This window comes from Hippoglossus hippoglossus, chromosome 9 (assembly GCF_009819705.1).
Source record: "Hippoglossus hippoglossus isolate fHipHip1 chromosome 9, fHipHip1.pri, whole genome shotgun sequence".
In the NCBI taxonomy this organism is placed as follows: domain Eukaryota; kingdom Metazoa; phylum Chordata; class Actinopteri; order Pleuronectiformes; family Pleuronectidae; genus Hippoglossus; species Hippoglossus hippoglossus.
The window spans coordinates 25451253-25476701 of record NC_047159.1 but is presented as its reverse complement, the minus strand read 5'-3'; the positions used below and the strand labels follow the sequence as shown (position 1 = coordinate 25476701).

The 25449-nt window shown below is 40.8% G+C and overlaps 2 protein-coding genes across 2 annotated transcripts; one reads left to right on the top strand and one right to left on the bottom strand.

Annotated features, from left to right (window-relative positions):
- The first annotated feature begins 649 nt into the window (after positions 1-649).
- tm2d2 (TM2 domain containing 2) lies at positions 650-7175 on the top strand. Its single transcript, XM_034595850.1, has 4 exons — positions 650-1026; positions 2678-2765; positions 2851-2966; positions 5812-7175. Exons 1-4 carry the CDS (start codon positions 749-751, stop codon positions 6023-6025), a joined length of 696 nt encoding a protein of 231 aa, XP_034451741.1. The 5' UTR covers positions 650-748; the 3' UTR covers positions 6026-7175.
- A 4615-nt stretch (positions 7176-11790) lies between these two features.
- Positions 11791-25092, bottom strand: htra4 (HtrA serine peptidase 4). Its single transcript, XM_034595787.1, has 10 exons — positions 24454-25092; positions 18437-18536; positions 18146-18350; positions 15475-15669; positions 15340-15372; positions 14723-14837; positions 14575-14632; positions 13971-14066; positions 12008-12292; positions 11791-11946 (listed from the first exon to the last, which is right to left on the bottom strand). Exons 1-9 carry the CDS (start codon positions 25043-25045, stop codon positions 12118-12120), a joined length of 1569 nt encoding a protein of 522 aa, XP_034451678.1. The 5' UTR covers positions 25046-25092; the 3' UTR covers positions 11791-11946; positions 12008-12117.
- Between the last annotated feature and the right edge of the window lie 357 nt (positions 25093-25449).

Sequence of the window (25449 nt, the reverse complement as noted above, 5' to 3'; positions counted from 1 at the left end):
AGTGGACGGGCTGGGGTGTAAGGTTTGACCATGTCCTGGATGTAGACTGGACCCGATCCATACGCAGCACGGTACGCAAGTACGAATGTTTTGAAGCGAATGCAGGCAGCCACTTGTAACCAGTGAAGGGAGCGGAAAACCAGTTCATAACAATGCATTACGCAGCATTTTACACATACTAACTCTGTAGTAACACGTCCACAGACAGTAAGTGGACTGTACGGCAATTTTTAAAGACAGAAGTAAGAATAAAATGTAAAACCTACCGCTTTTACTACCGTTGATACATGGAGCGGCCATCTTGGATGGGTGGTGAGGTTCCTCTGACCTTCTGACTCGAAATTTCCACTTTAGGGGTCGTTCCAGTTGCACCTTCCAACTCGGGGGTCTGAAATTCTGAGCTTTTCTAGAAGTGATATCAGTGTATTATCATTGTGCTGGCCTGCATCATTCTTATAACTGTCAGGTTACAATAATTTCCCATATTTTATTTTAAAATTACATCTTTTGATGCTGGAACATATGTACAACATAGTATATATTCAATATTGAATGTGTCGTTTCAAGAGCATTTAAATACTAAGAATTGTAATCCCAACTTCATACCACTTGGTGGCGGTAGTGCGCTGAACCGTTATTTGCCAACCGCCAATACAAGTGAAAGAAGAAGACTGTGCCCCAAACAAACAGTACCGTCGCTGTTCCGGTGAATGTTGACGAGGATGAATGTGTCGTTTTGAGAGCCACGATGATCTCGGTGAGTTACATTCTGCTGTGCGGACAGCTCCTCCTGCTGCTGACCGTCATTCTGTTACAATGTCTGGGCGGAATTCACTCCCACAACTCCTCCACCACCGAGACCCCTGCTTCCTCTCCGGGCCAGGGAGCCACCGGGTCCCCGTTCAGCGAGCAGCCGCCCGACCTGGTGAAGTACGAGATCCCGGTGGACACTGAGAATGACACTGAGAATGACACCGAGACGTACGAGTACAGACCCCCGTCTCCTGTGGTCCTCTGCCGCTATCTGTGAGTACCCTGTCCCTTATGTACAGTCCATGGTCCAGTGTCCCTTATATACAGTCTGTGGTCCAGTGTCCCTTATATACAGTCTGTGGTCCAGTGTCCCTTATATACAGTCTGTGGTCCAGTGTCCCTTATATACAGTCTGTGGTACAGTATCCATTATATACAGTCTGTGGTCCAGTGTCCCTTATATACAGTCTGTGGTCCAGTGTCCCTTATATACAGTCTGTGGTACAGTATCCATTATATACAGTCTGTGGTACAGTGTCCCTTATATACAGTCAGTAGTCCAGTGTCCCTTATATACAGTCTGTGGTCCAGTGTCCCTTATATACAGTCTGTGGTACAGTATCCATTATATACAGTCTGTGGTACAGTGTCCCTTATATACAGTCAGTAGTCCAGTGTCCCTTATATACAGTCAGTAGTCCAGTGTCCCTTATATACAGTCTGTGGTCCAGTGTCCCTTATATACAGTCTGTGGTCCAGTGTCTGTGGTCTAATGCCCTTATATACAGTCTGTGAGTACCCTGTCCCTTATATACAGTCCATGGTCCAGTGTCCCTTATATACAGTCTGTGGTCCAGTATCAAGTATATACAGTCTATGGTCCAGTGTCTCTTACATGTACAGTCTGTGGTCCAGTGTCCCTTATATACAGTCTATGGTCCAGTGTCTCTTACATACAGTCCATGGTCCAGTGTCCATTATATACAGTCTGTTGTCCAGTGTCCCTTATATACAGTCTATGGTCCAGTGTCCATTATATACAGTCTATGGTCCAGTGTCTCTTACATGTACAGTCTGTGGTCCAGTGTCCCTTATATACAGTCTATGGTCCAGTGTCTCTTACATACAGTCCATGGTCCAGTGTCCATTATATACAGTCTGTTGTCCAGTGTCCCTTATATACAGTCTATGGTCCAGTGTCCATTATATACAGTCTATGGTCCAGTGTCTCTTACATGTACAGTCTGTGGTCCAGTGTCCCTTATATACAGTCTATGGTCCAGTGTCTCTTACATGCAGTCCATGGTCCAGTGTCCATTATATACAGTCTGTTGTCCAGTGTCCCTTATATACAGTCTATGGTCCAGTGTCCATTATATACAGTCTATGGTCCAGTGTCTCTTACATACAGTCAATAGTCCAGTTTCCCTTACATACAGTCTGTGGTCCAGTGTCCCTTATATACATTTCAATCTTTTCTAGGGGTACCATCATTTTTGTCCAGGCCGTTTGTTTTTTAAAATGATTCTGTTGAACCACAATTCAAAAGCAATGTCTGATTTTCATTAGTTAATTTTCAGTAAATTTGTATTTATTATTATTACTTTTGTTAGTTTCAAGTTATTTCAGTGACCATTGTGGGTTTTTCTTTCTTTAACGGAAGGGTACCAACAATTTTGTCCACGTGTGTAAGTATTAGAACTGTAATACGTTGTATCCCGAACACACTGCAAGAACATAATAATCAAGACCTGGTCGTTAGCGTTGTTCTACATTTGACAAAAAATGAAGGGAATTGTTAATTGTCAGGTTTTGTGCATGGACCTAGGCGTGTATATGCTGCCACAGATTACCAGTACTTCCCATTACAGAGACATTCCACATCCCTCACTCTCTCATCTCTTTCTTTCAACTTACGATGAAGGCCCGATGAGTTCGTCTACTGTCAGGACCCTGTGGATCACGCAGGAAACTACAGTGCTTTGAAGGAGTTGGGCCACGGTTGTGTCGGGGTAAGTGTTGTTTGTGAAGCTGGGGTCATGTTGTCAATGACACAGCACTTCCCTTACAGGTTTCTTTGTTTGTTTGTATCATCAGTGGGGCGGCCAGACTCAGAAAGAAGTGAACCTCACTCGTGTGATATGCACTGCACTCGATGAAATAGAGTGTGCTGGATCCAGAGAGTTCCTCGGGAGAGAAGTACCCTGCATCAAGTAAGTGATAACAGAACTGTCACACCCAACTCCATTTTAAAAACTGTATTAACTGTTAAGGAAGACTGAGAGCCCATTCAGACCTGGTATTAACATTCATCCTGAGTGATCCGATCACATGGTCAGCTCTAGGTACAGATCTGAAGGACCCAACTGCTTCCTGAGATCTGATCACAAAATGACTACAACAACCACTGTGTAAATGCAAATGTGTCCTGGGCCACTTTTGAAGGACCCCCTGTAGTTTATACATATTTTTACTCTTCTCAGTGATTCTCAGCATTGATTTGTTTGTAGCCATTGCAACAATATCAACACAAAATGTCTTATGCTTTTCTTAAATATGTCAAATCTTTCTCCATTACATTACTTTACATGTCATTTAGCTGACGCTTTTATCCTAAGCCACTTAAAATTAGCGCATTCAACATTTTATGAGGGGCCATTTTTTGGGGGGGGTTCCGCATCTTTCCCAAGGACGCTTCAGCATGGGCTGGGATTCGAGCTGCTGACCTTCTGGTTGGAGGACAACTGCTCTACTCTAGCTTTGCATATTCATTCATTCATTCATTCATTCAGCCCCTCCCGACTCTGCTCTCCCAACTCTTGCTTGCACCAACACACACACACATCCTGTAAGTGTAAGCACACAGTAGATAAGATGAAAGGAGAATATATAGATATTAATGTTAATGTTAATAAGGATAAAATAAAACTGCATTGTGCCACTTTTTTAGACTCCTACTGAAACATGTGAAGCAGAGGCACAGACGCAAAAGGCTTTCACAGTATATTCAATCCTAGGGGAGGGAATCTTATCTTATTATCGATGCATCAAAGAATTTTGTTTCTGTACATTATTAATTTTTTCATCACTGTGTGACCACTAGAGATGCATCTTCACTAGCCTCATGATCTGTGCTTTAAAAAAGTATTTTAGACTGTTAAACTGTGCTGTCATTCACAAAGAAAGCTTTCAATTAACAAATCTGACTACATCAGTCTATAACAGTGGTCAGTGCTCTCCACACTGATTTGACACCCATTCAGTTTAGACTTGTGTGCTGTGTTTGTAGCCTTTACTGAATCAGGGTGTCCCCGCCCGTCCCCCTTGGCAGCATCGAGGTGCATTACTCTGCTGGTCAACAAGAGATTCTGCTCCCCTGCTCTTTTCTAATCACTCACACTTAGATCTTCTGAATTCATTTTTATGTTCCTGGATAAATGGGGCGTCACTTCTTCTACAACAATGAAGTTAAAAAAAACAACCTCTGTGTTGTGTGTTGTGTGTGTTGTGTGTTGTGTGTGTGTGTGTGTGTGTGTGTGTGTGTGTGTGTGTGTGTGTGTGTGTGTGTGTGTGTGTGTGTGTGTGTGTGTGTGTGTGTGTGTGTGTGTGTGTGTGTGTGTGTCACTCACTCACTCACTCACTCACTCACTCACTCACTCACTCACTCACTCACAAAAACTGACCACACGTATTTAGTTATTAATCGGTGATGAAAGATCATGAATCTGGATTGTTCCGAGCGCTTTAACTCTGATGTCCTGACTGTGCGCGTCTCGTGTTTAAATGCATGTGTCATGAACTCTGCTGTTCAGGTCCTAATAACTTCTGATTAGTGTTGGTGTTAATTGCTAAAGTGTAAAGTGAGTGCAGGAGAGAGGGAGTGCCGAGGGACGACACTCAGACAAGAGACCCTGACACGGTAAAAGAGGACCGGACCTTTAATGTGCGTTTGTCCTTATCCTGAAGAAGTGCTGGTTATAATAATGATGCGGTGGAACATCACTAAAAAAATGAAAGTAGTCGGAAAACATGAATCGATTGTTTTTGTCTCCGTCCACCACTATTAAATTCATGGATGTATTTGTATTCATGGTCACGTGGATGCATGTATGTGAGGCTGAGGACAAGGTGGCAGAGCTGAGCACTAATTAACCTTTTCTTTTAAATGAGCTTGTGTGCAGGTACTTCATGATCAAATTACATTTTATTTGTAAAAGCATATGCACAAATCTGAAATTTGCCTAATAGGCCTAACAATCTTTAAAAGGTGCAACACTCTCTTCCCTTAACCCTCGATTATGATGACGAAAACTTCTTAAGTTCATAAAATTCAACCGATGGAGTTGTATGTTGTAATCATGACAGCAACAGAGATTAAAAACAGTAAACACAGAAAAGAACGAGACAAGAAAATATTTTACAGAGTAACGTGCATGCAGACGTAAATCAAAAGTATGTTTAGTATTGACTGTAAGTAATGCTTATATCCATTTATTATGGACTGTAGCTAAACTAGATGTTTCCAGATGTGCAAATTAACTCAGTACTTATATACAGTATTTGAAACTGATTCAGTTTAATGACATAAAGATACTGTAGTATCATGTTGACCACTAGAGGGCAATGTTTACAAACGTGTAGAACCACCACCTCACTCTATTTCCACAGCACCCCATGTTCACTCAGCGTCTCTCATTCACCAGCACTTGAGGTTAATCTCTATAGAAACTGCACCGAGATCAGAGATATGCAGCAGCTGGACACCATCAAAGCAACATCTGTACAAAGAAAATCCAGCTGTGGATTTCATACTGCCTTTGTAGAGTCTGTAATGTCCTGTTTGCTTTCTGTACCGCATCCACATCCTTATACTGTACCCAACAGATATTATATTGAGGTCTGTATTTGCATCTTTAAACTCATTGTTATGATAATTGCATTTCCATAATTTCTACGTGAATATTAGGATATTTATTATTTTACTCTGAACACTATTGTTGATATTTCCCTCTTGCTCACTCTGTCCCCTGTATCTGTTTGGCCGCTGGTTTTCCACAGATACACTGGACACTACTTCATCACCACGCTGCTGTACTCCTTCTTCCTGGGTTGTTTCGGGGTCGATCGCTTCTGCCTGGGTCACACCGGCACCGCTGTGGGGAAGCTGCTCACCCTGGGAGGCCTGGGAATCTGGTGGTTTGTGGACTTGATCCTGCTCATCACCGGCGGCCTGATGCCCAGTGATTACAGCAACTGGTGCACATACTACTGACACCAGAAGAGAGGTGTGACCAAGGACTCTGACCACCTCCCGGTTCGATCCCTTTAATATTGAGTCCGAGGACCTGCTGAGGAGTCCTGGGAAAAAATATTTCATTCTAATTTAATTCACTTGAAATTTAGGACCTTGAAAAGAAAAGACCTCAGAATGACTTTCTCCAGGCTGACGGTGATATCAGTCCGTTCTTTTTAGTACTAAATCCTAAACTAAGGTCACTTTGACGCCGGTTTGGTTCATTTAGCCTGAACCACAGAAAAATGTGATTTATCGTCGCCTTTTAGTTCTGATCTGTTTGGTTTCTTCACACTGATTTATTACAAACAAACCTACATATCAACAGGAAGTCACATGGACTGACAGACAGCTTATTGATTGGACAGTTTTGGCAACTGTCATCCTGCATCATCAGTGCTGCGGTGACCCACATGGAAAATTAAAAAAAACAAAAAAAACATGACGGCACAGCTTATGTTTGTACTTCCTGTGTGGCTGCTGTGATTCATTCTGTGATTCATGATGAGGACACAAGCAGAGTTCACCTTCTTACATTAATGTATACGCTGCTGATGAGAATGCTTTCTGGACAGTTCAAGGTCTGTAGAACTGCTAAATTAAAATTGTGTTTAGTTTTTTTTAATCAATGCTAAAATCACATATCTGCATTTATAAAATCATAAAACCACAAACTAACTGCACACACTGTAAAGTCTGCACCACGGAGCCCCTGATCTGTGTGCTTAGGTGTGACTAATTCTAAGTAGTGTGAAAGATTGTATGGACTCAGCTGGACTCTGGGTGACTGGTGCGGTACAGAGGCAAGACGGCCAACCAGGGGACTTTGTGATCGTAGACGCAGTGTCAGAGGTTTTTAAAGTGGGAGGAGGGCCACCACGCAGTTTCAGGGAAGGCTCAGGGAATGGAAGTAATCTGGTTTAAGAGAGAGCTGAAAGTTGTATTTTTTGTTAAATGTTTCTTTCGACACTTTCCCAGAGTCAGAAACTCATAGATGCCTCAGGAAAGAGAAACAAAGTTATTAAGATGAGGTGAGGTGTTTTTTTTAGAGGAGGCATTGTGTGATCTTAGCAGCAATTCCTTCGATTGCCAACTGTCATCAAGTTATTCTGTATAAGCAGCATATATATATATATATATATATATATATATATATATATATATATATATATATATATATATATATAAAACCCAATCATATGTTTATTTAAAGTTAATGAAAGAAAACTAAACAGTAACCATCCCTCCATATTATCGTGTTGCTCCTTTTTTACGATGTGGTTCAGCAGGATTTTCTCTCACTTTTCTCTAAATGGGTAGTGCTGGTGATGCTGGATGATGACTGTCCAATCAACACATCTGTCAGTCATGTTACCTTCTCTTTGTTTATTTGTATTTAACGAGAATTGTTTTTCCTAGATTGAGTGTTGACGTGACCTACAATCTCTCAGAATGTTTTTACGGCAGATAGTTAAGCACGTCCTGCTCTGTGGTCCCAGTTTAGAAAATCGACTTCCACATCCTGGAGAGTTTTGGGTTTGATGATAAAAAAAACACAATTTTGTCTTGATAAACGTCTTATTCTGCAAAGTTCACATAACCTAACTGACGGCGTCTGATCATTTTCATGATTTTGCATGTCAACCAAGAATCCTCCTCTCCAGTTGAACTTGGAGCAGTGATCTTAGAGCTATTCTACAGCCTGAGGGCAACATCCTACACCGACTCATTATCAGTGCTTTCCTCCTCCTTTACCAAGTAGCCCTGCTTTGGCTCTTCACGGTCTTCTGCTGCTGGAGGCGATCACATTTTAGTACTTCTCTTTAGCTCTCCTGCCTTCAACTGTATTTAGACTGATTAACTTTTCAGCCTCGAGCAAGTAAGAACGCAGAACTACAGATGGATGGTGATCACATAACTGAGGTGGTGATTTAGTAGTTTTGAGACATGGAAAGCAGTATCTTCCTCTATCTAAAAAAAATTCAAACCCTTACCTCTGAGCTGTGTGGGAGCACTTCCCTCCTTAGCATTCAGGAGTCGAGCTTGGCCCTGTCCAAATGTCTGAAACTTAAACAAATTCAGATTTTCATTAGCTTTATCCAGCTAAGCTCAGGTCTCGCGTTAAATATTAAAATCCTCACCTTTTATCCTGCTTTGTTAAATTCCTCGTTTTACCCTAAATGGAAGGTTTATGTGCTCTTTTCATATATCGAGCAGGTTTCATTACCCAAGGATCCATAAAAACCCTTTGAGGTGTTGTCATAAAAGGTTGAAGAAGACATGATCGTCAACGTGTCGACCGCTGTCATCCTGCAGCAGCAATATGCTTTTAGCAGGCAATATATTTTCAGGCGACTAAACATCTTTTGGAGAGGGGGAGCATTAAATCACAGCTTTCCATATTGCAATTTTCCGTTTAATTCACAAAGTGTTAATGCAAGTCTTACCAAGCTATAAAAATATAGTTTATAGTTATAGAGTTTTTCCATGTCCGAGGTCTTGTCTTCAATCTGAATGTAATGTTTTCTTTGTTAAATCCAAACCCAGCTCCGCAGAGTCGCCCTGCATTTCTATAAAATATGGTGTGTGGTGAAACTTTAATGTTGTGGACGCTCTGCTTTGTAAAATACTGTATATAATATCGACCTGCCCAGCAGAAGCTTGGTTTTATATTCTTTAACTTTAATCCACTGTACTATTTATTTGATTGCCTTATGTTTTATGTGTTGAGGCGTACATGTTCCTGGGAGCATTAGAGTTTTATTTTCCTTTGGTAAATTTGCGTAATTTTTTTCAACTTCTGCTTAAATAAAAATAAACTCAAAATGATTTTTTTGCTTTGTCCTTAACTTTTTTATTAAAACTACACACATGCTCCAGGAAGAGAATCTCCCCTGTAACAATGGAGAGGGGGGAGTGTTGTATTAAAACTGTCATTATGACTCAACAAAAAGTATCAGGTACAGTGTGTCCTCTTCATTCTCTGACTGGATTTAATGGGCCGTGCTCAGTGAGGTGTAGAATGTCAATGTAAGACTGAAGAACAATGACTGGCCCTATATTACATGTATTTACATAAGTATTATAAGGGCTATAACACAACCTTTACCATAATCTCTCTTGTGGTAAAAAGTGTGAGTGGAATATTTTATGGGAGAGTAAATATGCATGAACTTCATAAAACATGAGGTCTCACACATGCTGGTGTCAGAGGCTCAGTGCACTGACCTGTGCTCTGAATATTTCAACCAAACTCATTGTGAACATTCGTAATGATAATACACATCCAGCTCATGAGTTTCAGTCAGTCGTCAGTAAAAAAAAAATGTTGAGCACACGGTTCACTTTTGATGGATCGTTTCCCCCACATTAGAAATCAAGTTCTTACTTAAAGGTTCAGTGTGTAGAATTTAGTGACATCTACTGGTGAAGTTGCATGTTGCAGCTGAATACCCCTCACCTCACCCTCTCCTTCCAAACATGAAAGAGAACCTGGGTAACCTTCAGATGTCATAAAAACTCAAAAGGTGTTTAGTTTGTCCAGTTTGGGCTACTGTAAAAAACATTGCGGCCTCCCTAGAGGGGACCGCCTTCCCTTAAATATACAGTATTTAAATATAAGGGGCTCATTCTAGGATAAAGAAAACAACAATTCACCCAATTTAGATTAAACACACTAGTGCAAACATCACTAGAATTATTTTATATTCACTTCCTGCCAATAGATCCCTTTCACCCGAAATTGATTCAACCCAAATTATCACAAACAAAATTCAATCATGTCTTGCCAATGTAATTAAGCTTAGTTAAAGTTCAATCAGGAAGGCTTTCTCTATGTCTCATTCATTCTTAACTCTCTTTCACTCAACCCGCTTCTTCCAATCAGCTGACTTTTGGATGTTTACGGTAAAATCCAATCAGATTTTGCCATGATCTCAATCAGCCGATCGTGTCGTTGCTGTCAAAGTTTGAATCTGCGCTCCGCTCAGCTGCTGTCAGGTGTCATTTCAGTGATTCACTGTGAACCCTCCTCCTTCCCAGGTACCATATCCAGAGCCCTGGTTCAGTCCACTTATATCCTCTCATTCAGATCCTTAACTTTTCTGCGATCCCTTTAACCCCAGGGGGAGGGTCTTTCCTATACTATGCACAATCTCCCCACCTTTCAACCTTGATGGCATCACAAGGGCTCAGACCAAAATGGACAAAAAAGCAACAAATAGACTCACATCACTTCCATCGCTCATTGTGCATGACAATACATTTCAGAAATAAGTACCTCTTGATTGAACTGGGGGTCCTTAGATTTTTATTATATTTTGATAAAGCAAATACACATTAGTTGTTAATGGGGGAAAAAACCTCCCACTCTCGTCACAGTCTCAGGATCTTTGTGCAGGTCTCTGTCATATGACCTTCTGTTGTCCTGAACGTGCTCTCCTTCCTCCTCCATCGAGCAGGGACTTTATGGTGATAAACACATCACTCTAGAACTTAATTTATATATTTTATATTATATTATTATATATATTATATCATTTATAAACAGGTTGGGATTTATCAGAGAATTTGGTGAATCTGATTTGAAGTACTGACAACTTTGTTGCCATTGTTTTGCCCTGTAAACTCGAGTTTAAATGGATAATCCACAGGACAAGCATTAAACAGCTTATATAATACTTCACAGTTGAGTGATAATAATACTTCTGAGTTGTCGGTAAATTGTCTCTGGACGTACGAGTTGGTGCAGGAATCTGTTTTTTCAACGGTGTGAGCAGCACACATGGAACTCATTCATCTCTGTTGCATTAGGGTGGAGGCAGAGATGGATCTCTAAAAACCAGAGATAATAAAACATAAACAAGAATCAATTTGAGTCAAACAAGCCTTTAACCACCGGTTTGTGAAGTACAGAACATCCCTGCAATTATTTTGTGACCAAAGCTCATTTCGGCAACAAGTGAACACACCTCCCTTCTTTGGCTTCATTTCCATAATTAATTTTCCTAATTTCCTCCATAAAAAAGAGTATGGGCATTTACATGTCAGTCAAGTACAGTGGTTTGTGATCACTGGTGTTGTGTTATTGTTGTTGCTTAGTTGCTTTTGTTGGGCAGAAAGTGATGTATCATCTTGCCCCGGGCCACCGAAGTAGAAATTTGTATAATTATGTGTGATGATATCTTCGTCTGTGATTGCCCAACATTTGCTGAAAATGGCGGCTATACAGAAAAGCCCTTGCCTATAAATAAAGAGAAATTGACAAAATGTCTTCACACCAGAGAATTTCTAACATAGGGAGAACTTCCACTTCCACACTACTTCTTGGTTATGTAGGGGGCGCTAGTGAAGCAGAATGAGTGAATGGCCTATGGAGCTTTAGCCCCATTTATTGGGTAAAAAAAATGAATTATGGAAATTAACTTTATGTCTTTGATATAAGGTGCCCAAACAACAGATGCAGTAACACAATATTAGATTTGCACCTTTTCTTTCATAGTGAAATATCTTTTTTTTAAGTATTTTTTAAGTATTTTTTTTTAACACTTAATGGCATTGACCATTTCGCTTTTAACCATCAATCATACCCATCAATCAAGCACTAAGCATTACAATATCAGCAAGAGCAATGCCCTGTGTCTTCTTTTAGATGGTCATTTTCAACTTCACAATTTCACCTTGACTAAACTCCGAGTGCCATCGAGGGAGGGTGTCCTGTCACAAACATAACATTTTTTCATTTCTAATCTGATACTGTATATAACAATTATTATATTTGTCTTTTTTTCGAGAAGCAGGTGTAAATCACAATTTTAGCCATTCACCTCCAGTTCATTGAGGACAACTTTGTGTCTGCCCTTGGATTTTCTACAATGACATTAGCAGAAAGTGGACACACACTGTTTACACCTTGGGCCGTTGAACTTCTCTTTTGAGCTCCAGTTACGTCACCCTTGTAACCACAAAACAGACCAAGAAATACAGTGCACATCACCCACAGCTGTTTTACCACTCAGTACTGTACAGTGCAGTATGTTGGGGTACATTCATTCTTTGTGTTTGATATTTAGTCACTGAAACCAGTCCGCCTCCCCGGGAACGACAGTCAGTGTTACATCGCCATCCTTTCGCCTCACCACCACTGAGAGCACGGCGCTGCTCTGGACGGCTTCGCTCACTTCCTGCATGGTGCGAACAGGCTGCCCGTTGATGCCGATGATGACGTCGTGGTTGATCATGCCAGCGCTGCAGAGAAAAGAACGCCATACCTGAGTGACAGGGAAAGCCGTACTAAAACAGACCCAACCCAGCAGGGTGGATCCCATGCCTTCAGGAAAACATCATTGACCTTTCAACAAGTCTGCTCCTGTGTCAGTTTTCTTCCTCCACCTCAGAGTAAAGAGGCGGTGGGCTCACGGCTTCCTAATTTACTGCTCTGCTTGACATTTATATATGAGGCCATTATTCTGACTGATGATCTTATGGAGACTGATTAACAAAATGTGCAAGTCTGTAGAGTCAGTAAATAAGATCTCCCCAGACAATATTGAGGAGCACAAGAAGCAGCACAGCAGACAATTCAACACAGTCACGGTAAACTCTGCTGTACCGGTTGTATGTTAGACTGCTGCTGTTTGCTGTTCAAAGCTTCAGGCTTCACTGTCACAGGAGACGGTGCCGGACTATTAAGGACCTTGAGAGTCCGAACAGACACATCGTTCTCCTGGTCCTCACCCAGATGTCAGAGCTGTGCCTGTGGGAAGCACGATTATAATGAGCAGCCAGGACCATAGTTGTAGACTGCAGCCTTGAGAACTGCAGGGATGCTCTTATTCCACACCTTAGAAAACATCCAGAAGCCTCCACAAGCAGGTTCACTGCACCGCTGTTGCATTTAGTAAAACCCAGTGCCTCCACAAGCTCAGACTGTGCATCATACAGATTAGCTCAAGTAACACTTTCCAATAAAAACAACTCAGCAGTGTGGTTGCCTTGCTTTGAAACCCACACTAGTGGGAACACAACAAAATATAAAATCTTTTCATATGGTAAAAACATTCATTTTATGTTGACAAAGTTATTTTAAATGATCATTATATTTTCTGGTGATAGCAACAGTGGAGAGAGACGCATGTAATTCTCCCTGAAGCTTTAAAACCTCCCTCATATTTACCAGTACTGTGACCTGTGTTTTTCTAAGACTACTCATTTTGCCGATATGTTCAGAAATGAAACTGCAAATGAAAAAATCCATAAACTTGATCCCATTCATTTTTCATACCTAAATATTTATTTTATAGGGTGGGGAGGTCTCAGTATATGTAAAATGTAGACTAATTAAATCCAATGTAAAAACCCAATATGTTTATTATTAGGGATGGATTAAATAACTAATTTGTGAAGTAAAAGCAGTTGTAGTAATGAGCCCAGAGAATTTTCATCAGGTGACCACTTAACTCCAAATGAATGCTAATGCTGCTCTGTGTCATCTGAATGTGTAACCGTCACAATTAAAATCCTGTGTTGATTGGTCAGTTGTCAATTTTACGTCAAAAAACTAAATATCATATTTTAGTATTTTCTCTTCTTGTAAAACGGTTTCAACTGTTCGGTAACTCACCCTGCACTCAGGTGTGTTTACTCGTTCTGCATCCAATGATGCTTTCAGGAATTTGTAACTCCCTCCATGTGACTATAAATTCTGCCAGTTAGAAACCTGTGCACGGGGACCTACGCTGCCCTGGAGAAGTCCATGACAACAGAGCTAGTCACTGTCAACTCTGCTGGGGGTGCATCTTACACACTCAGTGCTGTTGTTGTAAATGCCAATCAGTGTAGTGCCTTTTCAGCCTTTTTTTACTAAATGAAATTCAATGAAATGTTGCACAGCACGTATTACTGGAGTTTATAACCAGACGCTTACCTGGATGCAGCTGTTCCAGGTATCACCTCATAAACATAAACTCCCGAGCTCACATCTGGAAATTGGTCTTCACGCTCCTTGAGATCTTGGATCAAACTGGACACAAAAGGCAAACATGAAGATGGATGACACAAACATAAACAGCATTTTCCAACAGAGAAAACTCAAATGGGAGAAACAACACACAGAAGACACAGAAACACTATTGAACCGTATGCTATGGAATATGGCTCGAGACTTGTATGAGTCCTAAGAAGTGCTGTGTAATCACTTTGTGTGATTTTCATTCATGGAAATGCACCTAACATATTATACATATCATGCACTTCTAACTGCAATATTGACAGTAATAAATGATCTGACCTTATATACTATATATAAAATCTAAGGTTTCTCCAAAATGAGAGAATCACAATACTTGTCTTTGACTTTATTGTGTTTTTTGATTTAGTTTCAAAAAGTGTAAAAATAGAAGCTCTCTGGGCGTCTGGTGTCAGGTTTTTAAGACACGTCCATGCTGCGGCCTCACAGAGCTGCTTGGCTTTTAAAATGAATATGTGCCATGTTGGAATTCAGTAAATTGGTTGTTGTGATGTTAACTTACGATGGCGAGAGCTGCAGCATCCGGACGCCGATGTATTTCTTCTTTTGCACCGTGTATCCTAAAAAGCGAATGAATATGAAAATTAGGAAATGACTGACAGAAATCAGTAATTCTCTAATCTGTAACAGCTGCGTAGGATCCTGCCCACCGTTGACCCGTCTGTTGTGGGATTCAAAGAGGAACTGGCATATTTTGTCCACAGGGACGGCAAAAGCGATTCCTGCTGTCACTTTCAGAGTGTTGATGCCGATTACATCTCCGTCCTGTCAAACACAGAGTAGAAGGACAGCTGTTGGAGTGCAGTGAGGGTGTCACCGATATGATAGCTTTACTACATGGAGAAACAGAACAGAAGTAATATTTTGGCTATTTTCCTTCTAATTCACATAATATAGCTCATTGTCGATTAAAGTCAACCATTTATAAAGTGTACCAATGGTGACTGGGACTGTCTTTTAGTAAGAACTTCTAGAGGCAGCAGCCTTGATAAATGAATGTATCATCTGCATGATTTCATGTTGTAGCAACAAAGCAAAGGCCTCTATAATCAGGTCCTGTCCTAAAATACTGTGAGGGAGGCTGAATCATGAACCTGAGGGGGTAGACCAGAGATTTTGTGTATTAAATAAAAGGAAATCATGACCTTAGTCCTCACTGTCATAAATAAAACAAGAAAAATCTCCGACATAGCAGAAAGCTTAACAAGTATGCAAATATAAGGATATTATTCCTATACACATGATGCAGCACTATAAATCTTCTTACCAAGTTGACAAGTGGTCCGCCAGAGTTGCCGTACTGTGAATCAACACAGCAACAGAAACATGCTCATTGTTAATGTAGAACAAAAACATGCATCAAAAACAGAACCACGGTGAGTAATTGTCTTATCCCACTGACATTAATCATGGCGTCAGTTTGGATGTACTCCATGTCGGAGTCCTTGAAGCCCAGCTCCAGGCCGGTGCGCTGGACAGTGCTAACAATGCCGGTGGTGACGGTGTTCTGCAGGGAGAAGGGGCTTCCCACCGCCACCACAAACTCGCCAGGACGCAGGTCTGAGGACTGGCCGAGATGCAGCACAGGCAGGGGCATCTGCACCGGGGCACAAAGACGTGACGACCCACAGAGAAGGTTAATATCATGAATGGAACACATGCCATTCATTATTTCATCATCTGACCTGTGAACTGTGAGGTCAGCAGGCTAACCAGCCTCTCTACATCCATGGTCACTGAGGCTACAGATAGCTGGCCCCCTGGTAAATTAGGCTTGATTTAAGAGCTGTGTTATTTAGACAAACCAAGGTGTTGCTCTGGTGTTCTTCACAGTTTACTCACAGGTCCAATAGATTTTTTTCCAATGTTGCTTTGATAAATCAGAGCTCAGTTTTATATGTAATTGTCATGACTCTGGGTCCTGAACCCAATGAACGATTGAAAGACTGCTTTTAGACCAGATTACATTTGCAGGGCCTTTTTAGGTAATAAACATTTACCTTGTGTTTTGATTTGTGTTTAGATCGGTGGTTCACTCTAAGCTCTCAATTTCCTATCGTATTTTGAAATTACGCTCCTAATGTTCCGAGTGTATAGAGTCTCTGTCTGTGTCTCAAATCACCCACTTATTCACTAACCCTTACTTTACTATATAGGGTGTTCTATATAGAGCTCTACATAGTGAGCTCAGAAAGAAAAAAACGATTTAGAAACCTATTCTGCGCATTATCTCTGCATCGGTAATGACGTCATTGTTGCAGGATTATGACATACAACGACAACAACAACTTCGGCCAGTGGAAAATCCCACAATAAATGATAAATTATGATTATATTATGTAATAATTATACTATAATGTTCATTTTACTTTTAGCTAAAAAAAGAAATAAACTCGTTTGCCACAGTTTGTGCTGTGATGCTCTGCTCTGCTCGTATTAACATTCATACAACAGGTCGGGCTTTTCCTGCAGTCCTTGCTCCTCTCTCTGCCGTGAAAGCAATGCATGATGGTATATATGGCTCATTTAGTGACTATGGGTTGTAGACAATTTTTCTTGATGCATTGTGGGAAACAATGAATGCACTATTTAGGATATAGGGAATAAAAAATATCACCCAAACTCTGCTTCTGACAGAGACCATGGTTCACATCTCTCAGTCGGTGCTCAACCTACGATCACAACCGATCAAGTGCATGTGACACTTGATTCTCTCTGCCTTTCTTATCATTTATATAAAGCCCACTACGGGTTAATCACTTTACGATGCCATCAATATGTTCTGCAGCTCAGTTTACTGAAGTCCCTGGAGAGCTGCAGCTGCTGCTTTAAAACACATCTGGTTATAGACTCATAAATATGATCTCACCTTTAGGTCATAAATCAGTTAACATGTAAAAGCTGACAGAATTCCCTAAAGATTTATTTTCTCAACTTTTCTAAATTTAATATATGTAATATAACCTCCTTCTAATATTTCTTCAGTTTTCTTGTAAATTTTAATCTTTATACTTAAAAATCACCACTTTATTCTTAAAATCTCATATTCCCCCTCTTATGTACTCTAGTAATGTGTAAGGTAAAATTCCATCAGTAAAATGACCTCTGACTACAATTCGGCCTCAAATGTGTGAGTGAATGGTTGTACTTGGTAGAACCTGTACTTGTAGTGGTCAAAATTATTAGTAGGTAATTAAATTAAAATGACTAAGTTACCACCTTTCTCTTGATTATTCCCAATCAAGCCAAACTTATGTCACTGGTAATAACAGGGGCTCAGTATAATCTATAATACATTCCTAAAACCAGGATCTCCACTAGAAACAAGTGTTTTTCTTTTATAAGCTTCCAGACTAGGTAGTTTCAACATGGACTGTGGTGAGTATAGAGCAATCTATACTACGTCTTAGCTTGTCTGTGCCTGCCTCCTCCCTTTACAGGCTGAGGCCATTTATCTCTGGGGTGAATTGTAATGCTCAGCTGAATTTATAGTCAATTCTCTCAGGGCATGGAGCTTTCTTGCGAAATTTGCCTTTTGGGCATCTTTTAGAACTTCTCCAGAGATATATGACATTGTACAGCTTGTCCCTGCTTCTTGGTTGTTAAAAGACACATTCTTTACCTTTACAACAGTCAAATATAGAGTCTCCTCTTACTCCTCGTCATCTCGACATATTCTTGTATTCAGATCAGTACTGAAAATGTTTATCGTGCTTCATGCTGAACAGAGTGTCATGATAGTGGTTGGGAGCAGAGACCCCCATGTCAGAGCAGGGAAATGTTTTATTTAGAACAGCACTTGCTCTACTCAGAAAATAAATCTCAAGATTTGAATTTACAAGACATGACCAAATACCACCCAGAGGAACTATGATGACAAACTGCCCATGTGAAAGAACCGAGTCTAATTTTGGACGACAAATACCCTTGATGAGAGCGAATGTGCACCCGATTTAGTGTGCAGGATTAATACTCTTTGATGTTAGCCGTTGGCTGCCAGGCCAGAGAAAAACACAGGACAGAACTTTAATCTAAGGCCCTCGGGAGGCTGAGAGGAAACAGCAAGCACTCACATCTGGTTCAATTTTGATAAGTGCGATGTCCATCTTCTGGTCCATGTCTTTCACTGTGGCGTTGTACTGCACACCGCTTTTCAGCTGGACTTTTATCCTCTGCTTGTTGGTGAGCACGTGAGCATTGGTGATGATCCAGCCATCCTCTGACACCACGAACCCAGAGGCACTCGACACAGAGACCTCCTGGCCAGAAAATGGCACTCTGGTATGAGAAAAGGCAAAAGATGACGGTAACTGCAGGAGCATAAGCCGTAAAGGTGACACAAGTCTTTCATCACTTAGTTTTACCTTTGGAAAAGCTCCAGATGCACCACAGCGGGGACAATCTTATCGACTACATCTGCGATGAAGTTGAACTTGTAGCGCAGACTTCCTGGATGTTGCATTCCTTTGAGAATAAAAGATTAGATAAAAGATTAAGATAACAGACACGCAAGTAGAACAAATCAAGGAATGTCAGCATCAGTGTGTTATTTTCTCTCCTCACTGAAATGTCTTAACAATTATTGATTGCTACCTACTGACATGATTTGATTCTTGAAAATAATCTGGGGGTGATTGTTTTTTGTGACATGGCTTTTATGTTTTCTTGCCATTAAATGAAGATTCCCCAGCTGAGTACACCAATGCCCATGTTGCCCAGGCTATTAAACAAGCTACAATTCTATTTTTAATTTAACCTTCAAAAGGGATATTACTTTTAACTCTTTTGAGGCTTTTTATTAAAACCATATCCATTGGCTATAAGTTATTTTGTTGGGGACTCAGACTACTGTCTCTATAGACCCCATACAACTTTGAGAAGAAATTGGAGAATTGCAAGATAGCTCTGTTTTCTGCTACAGCATAGAAAACCAGCTTAATAAGTAACAATAAACAAAATCCTACATTTCTTTTTGACACTGTTGCCAAACTTAATCAAAAACAGCCGTCTTCACCTATCTCCTTGACCCTCTACCAACTAAACTTAACAAAAATGCCTCAGATTTTGGCATATACATTGTTCATTTATCAGTACATCTTCACAGCTTTCAGTTAACATACTGTATCTAACTAATTTTTCTGCTTCAGGGTCCATCACCCCACTGAAACCTCGATACCTTGTTACCCTCTTGTTTTTCATGCAAGACCACTGCATACTGCGAGACCGATTGGAAAACCCTCTGGCTGGGCTCTCATGTGATTCAGATTTAGAACTCTTATTTAGTTATTACTTATTTATATGAAAGAACACAATGTCTTTCTGTTTCTAAAATAATACTTCATCAGAATTTCCAGATGTGAGATATGGAGTAACTCAGGGCTCTGTTCTTGGTCCTCTGGGGTTTCTTTCTATATTTCAAATGATAGAGTCTAAGATTAAGTCTAAGACTCCAAGACTCTAAGTCTGAGAGGCTAATTCCCAATTTTATGCTGATGATACTAGGCTGTATCTTGCCCTAAAACTGATAACTAATCTCAATTGATCCAATTAGAGGCCTGCATTGTCTGCTGTGAAAAACCGCATCCTGCTCCTAAATTCTGTCAGGGTTTTGTACTTGTCAATGTTTAGTTTCATCCGTTTCCAAAGTGTTTTCTGTTTATTAGTACATCCCTGTGTTTCATGTTTTCACACTCCGGGTTCTGTTTCCTGTTTTATTTTGTAGTCTGGGTTCTTGTGTCTCATATCTAGTTTTACTTCCTGTCTGTGATTGTCTGCACCAGTCCTCATGTGTTACACCTGTGTCGAATTGCCCCTGCCTTCCCTGTGTGTCTGTATTTAAGCCTCGGTTCTTCCCTTTGTCCTTGTCGGGTCGTCGTCGTATGTCTTTTGTCGTATGTCGGTTGTGTTCTCTGGTCTGTCGTCTGTGATCTCCTGTCCTGTCCGGATCTCCTGCCCTGCTCTCCCTGTATTTCTGTATCCCGTGTCTCCTGAGCCTCTGCACCTCTGCATCCCCCGTGTAAGCTTCCTGTGTTTTCTCCCTTTGTGCTCCCAGTTGTTTTGTCCGTTAAAGACTCGTTTGTATTAAAATTACACCTTTTAAGTTTAAACTCTGCGTCTGGGTCCTACTGCCCCACACACTGTGACAAATTCATAAAAAACTGAAATGCTGGTCATTGGCCCGGCCTAACAGTAACTTTTGACAACTGTGTGATTTCTCAAAGTATGAAGAATGTAGGTATTCTATTTGATCCTACACTCTGTTTTGATGGACGTTGTTCTTTTCTATCGATGGCAGATGCTCAGACTCTAATTCACATTTTTACATCATCCAGACTTTCTTTTAGATGTTTTCAGTCATGCCACGTACTAATACTAATGATCTTTCAATGGTTCAATATGCTGCAGTGAAAAGTTTAATAAATTCAGAATATTTTACAAAACTTACACCAATTTTAGTTTCCCTTCCTTGCAGGGCTGCAACCCCTAAAACATTTCTACTGAGGATCAGAAGTATTATTATAGTAAAGGTGTACATTTGTATATCTTTTAATAATTAATGTTGAATTGATAAAACATTGAAATCAACAAATTCTGCAGGAGAGCAAACAGTACATACCAATAGGATATTGTGAACCAAAAATGTACACTTAACAAACACACTACCATTGGTAAACCAATTTACTTTTAAATGTCCATCCATCGGCTTTCTATACTGCTCATCCTTTGAGGGTGGTGGGGGAAGCTGGAGCCAATCTCAGCTAACATGGGGCATGCAATTTAGAGGCAGGTACACACTGGACAGGTCACTAGCATATCGCAGAGCTAACATACAGAGACCAACAACCAGTCAATCTCACAGTTACAGGGTACCCGGTGAAAACCCACACAGACATGAATAACTCCACACAGAAAGACCCCGGCCAAACTGGGTACCTTTGCGCTGTGAGGAAACCGTGCCGCACCACCGTACCACCCGCTTTAACTAAATAATGGATGTTTAAATTAGCAATAACATTTAGAGAGGGTGGTGAGTAAGTATAATTGTTGTTGGTTTGATATATGCAGTAATAGTCTACTCTGGGATGAATCGTCAACAAAATTATTTGCCCAGACACTTGACTATTGCTCAGCTGTTGTTTCAGAACCATGGACAGCGTCATTTTGTGCTTGCGGAACTGTCTATACTAGTAAGGAAATGGAGCAGAGGAGATCATTGGCCAGCAGAACACATCACTTAGTCAATTAGTTCAGTTTCTTCGCATGTTTGCTTTCAGGCGTAGTTCCATTCACAAACACACTGTGATATAAATCAAATCTGACCCCACCAGGTTGTCTCTCATGACATGTTTCTGCCTGCTTGCTTTGACCACTCACACAATATTTCACTTGTGGTAACTTCAAAATCTATGACAGAAACATTGATTGACAACCTATTTTACAATGGAATGTACTTGACATTTTTCATCAAGATAAAAGCAAGACGTGAAAGGATGACAAATGAACAATTTTTTATAAGTAACAAGCTGCATCTGCCGAACCGTACACTGTAGCTCCGGATTATCAAAATCGATCTGTTGCACTACTAGTACTGAGAAATACCTTCCAAAGTTATGTGTTCGTAAATTACGTTATCTGTTAAGAAACTGGTTTAAATAACACTGTTAATTTCTGTGTGGAAGAGCCAGGTTTAATTTTAGTAGCATTATTGATAATACGTGATGATACATCCTCTCCTCTGAACAGAATGAACAAGTGAGTGAATCCAGCTTCTGAATGACTTGCTGCTCTGTAGTGAACAGCACAAGGAGCTGTAGTAATGCTGGGTTAGGTTGGAGATATACTTGCTTTTTAGCCACACATATAGGCAAACATATATGTCGTAAGTGTAACTGTTCACATTCTATGCATGTTCTACGCGTTTACACCAGTTCCTGCCGCATTCCACTAGATAGTACACCACAGAACTTGGACCATAAAGAAATTACGGAGGTTTACCTTCGGTTACTCGTGAGATCACTGCAGAAAAAGTGGTAACAGCATTATCTTAGATGGTATGTGGGGTCCTTAAATCAAGAACATTGTGACAGTGGTGAGTATCTGCCACTTTACTCCCCCTACTTTTCACGTGCGTATTGCAACTTGAAGATGCATAGCGTTTCATTTCTGAGTATGTGCACAACCAAACAGAGGCAGCCATAATGTGTGTGTATATTTAAAAACAAGTTTTCTCTGGTTTTAGCAGGAACAACTGAGCTGGATTAGATCAGTTCTGTTTGGAAACACTAACTGGACTTAAATGGGGTCATATATAAGTTTATATGAGTCTCTAAGTGACATGGACACCTATAACCATAGTAGCTGTACACAAAAATGCTGACAGTATAATAAACAGAAGACATAAACATTTTTAAATGTATGATGGAAAAGAGATACAAAACTACAGGCAAACATAGAAAAACATGTTAGTAATATAAGTAGTGGCATCATTGCACGACAGAGAGCTACTACGATAAGTGCTTATTTCACTGAGATCATGGAACTGTGAGCATGAACAAAATATCTTCAAAAGAAAAGATCAGATAATAGATCTGTACACACCATAGCCACAATCCGTCTCCTCTGCCCTTCCGCCACTTTGCTTAGCTTTAGTTTTCTATCTGACATAGAGGCTTGAGTGCCTCCAAGATTCTTTTAAAAACTTCCAGCACATTTGGGGCTGTGCAGTATCTGCAGTGACAGAGGTTCTCTCCATATGTCAACACCTTCTCTGACAGATTTTGTGTTTACAGACTTTCCCAAATGAACTCTGCAGAAACCGCCTTAAATTCAAATAACAGTGTGTCCATTGCCAAGAGCTACTTTGGCAGTACACCAGGCTTTTCTTTGCCTGTCAGACAGCTCTACTAAAAAATCACCAGTATGTGACCCGGTAACCTGCAGCTTTCACTGTCCTCTCCATCCCACTGTGTGGCCATGCCAACATGTAAGAGGTGGATCATCCATCAGATGAAAACCACTCAGACACGATGTGTCACCAAACAAATGTAAATGTGCTCATAGCCCGACTTGCAGCTCACACACTACATTCAAATTCTCTTTACGGATGTATGTTGTATGATCAAATATTGTAACCCTTTAATTATGTTCTAAATCATGGAAAAAGCTAATGTTATATATATTTATATTAACTTGTTTTTGGCCACTAGTGGCGCTGCAGAGAAATGTTTTTACAACTGCAGCTCCATTTTGGTTGCTCTTCTGGTTGCATTTGGACTTGATTTATTGACTCAAAATCTACTTGTGTTTGGACTTTTGGATAGAAGGATTTGTCTTTATTTGCACTTTCAAATGTCATGTCTTGTTTTATTTAAAAACTTCTTTCCCTATGTGTCTCTACCTCCTGCCTTTGTCCGGTTTCCCACCCTTGAGATTTTCTGCACCTGTCCTGATGTGTTTCACCTATGTTTAGTTATCGCTGCCTCCCTTGTCTATAGAGGCTGTGTTCAAATAGTCAGCTTAGGAACCTTCCTAGCTGAGTGAAATGACACAGAAGTATTTCAGCAGCCGCCATAATAAGAGTTGTTTGAATCTTCTAAATGATAAGGAAGGTTATCGCAACATTTATTTCCTGTTTGTTTTATTTTTATTTTCAGTGAAATCTATGTTGTTATGTGAGTAACTGATGGTTGACTGTTCTCTCTGTCTGTCTGCACTGCCTCCCAGAGCAGCAGCTTGTACACTGATGGTGTATTGTTATGGAAAACATTGTTTTCTGATATGATCTCAGATAAATAATACAATAATAATTCCACAAACCCCTAATTCAGTTGTGGACACTAACCTAAACCAGTCACTGAGGACCATATGGAGCTTTTAACCAATACATGTGTTCAGACTCAATTGTGAAGTAATGACTCAATTTTCCTGTCTTTGAATCAGTACAGGTAGAAGACCACAAAAACATTCCTTAATAAATTGCTCTTTTGTTAATCTTCAACAGGACGGTGATTCAAGGCTGACCCTAAAATCCACTATGAGCCACTTCAAGAGACACAGACTGAGGCCTGAATACAGACTTCTGTACATTTTTCAATCATTATTTATATTTCTCTGTTCATTTATAATGTCTCTTTGCTGCAAGGGTTGCGTTTACTTTTTAATTTAAAAGAGAAACCGAACATAACCTGCCTGGCCGAAAGTTTGCAAACAACATATGGCTCATGTTCAGAAACAGAGATGTGTAATATCTAATTGTATGTATGTGTAAAAACTCAAATAACTTACATTGTCTTTTAGGAGCTGCTATAACTCATTGTTTCGATTTAGAGCCAGACCTGACTTCTGAAAGAAAGAAAGAAAGAAAGAAAGAAAGAAAGCTCACCTGAATCACACCGACCCCTCCTGATCAACATGACCGGAGGGGTCTCGTCGAACTCGGCTCTCCTGATCTCCGCTCTCAGGCGGCAGATGCTGGGGTACGTCCTGCCGTCGCTGCCGCACACCGGCCCGGAGGAGCCGCACACGCAGGAGCTGCGGGGCCCCTCGCCGGTCCCCGTCCCCGGCACAGAGTCGCACCGCAGCTCGTCACCGCAGGTCAGGCCGCCTCCGCTCCGCTGCCAGCACCCTTCACCCTCACCGGGGGCGCACAGCGCGCAGCAGCCGCAGCCGTCCATCACCTGGCCGTAGTAGCAGGCCTGGAGCGGCACCGGGCACCGAGAGGCATCACACACATGCGGACACGCTTGTCTCCTTCTCAGCAGACCTGCATGACCTGCAGAGGTGAGGAGGGTGAAGTACGCGACAAACCTCGCCATGACCTGAAATCTACTCACAACAGCCTTCCTTCCTAACTTCATTCCTTCCTTCCTTCCTAACTTCCTTCCTTCCTTGTGGGTCCACAGACTATACCCACTGATGAAGTACATCCAGACGTACACCCTCACACAGAGCCCTCGCACTGCAGCTCTTTTCATAGCCTGCAGGTCTGGATGAGGGCCAGTAATTCTCTTCTAGTAGCAGCACGCAGGATTCTCTTGTGTTCTCATGTAAGCACTATAATGCACCAGCATGTATGTTTGGCCCTGCATGCGTGTTTTGTGGAAACCCAAAGGCGATGTTCTGGTGTTTCTGCCTCCCACTATTGGAGACAGTTGCATGTGTTGATATGTGTGGAGCAACATCATTTCTTTTCATTCTGCGGTTTGTAATTAAAGCAGAAGAATTTATTGCAGCCATGCACCTGAGGACCACATCTGAACTGTCCGATTTTCAGACCCTATAATTGATAGTTGGGTTTCATTGCATTAAATGTTGCTTCTTTTGTTCTTCATAAAAGAAAAATCACTTTGCCAAAGGGATTTTTTAGGAATTGACATTC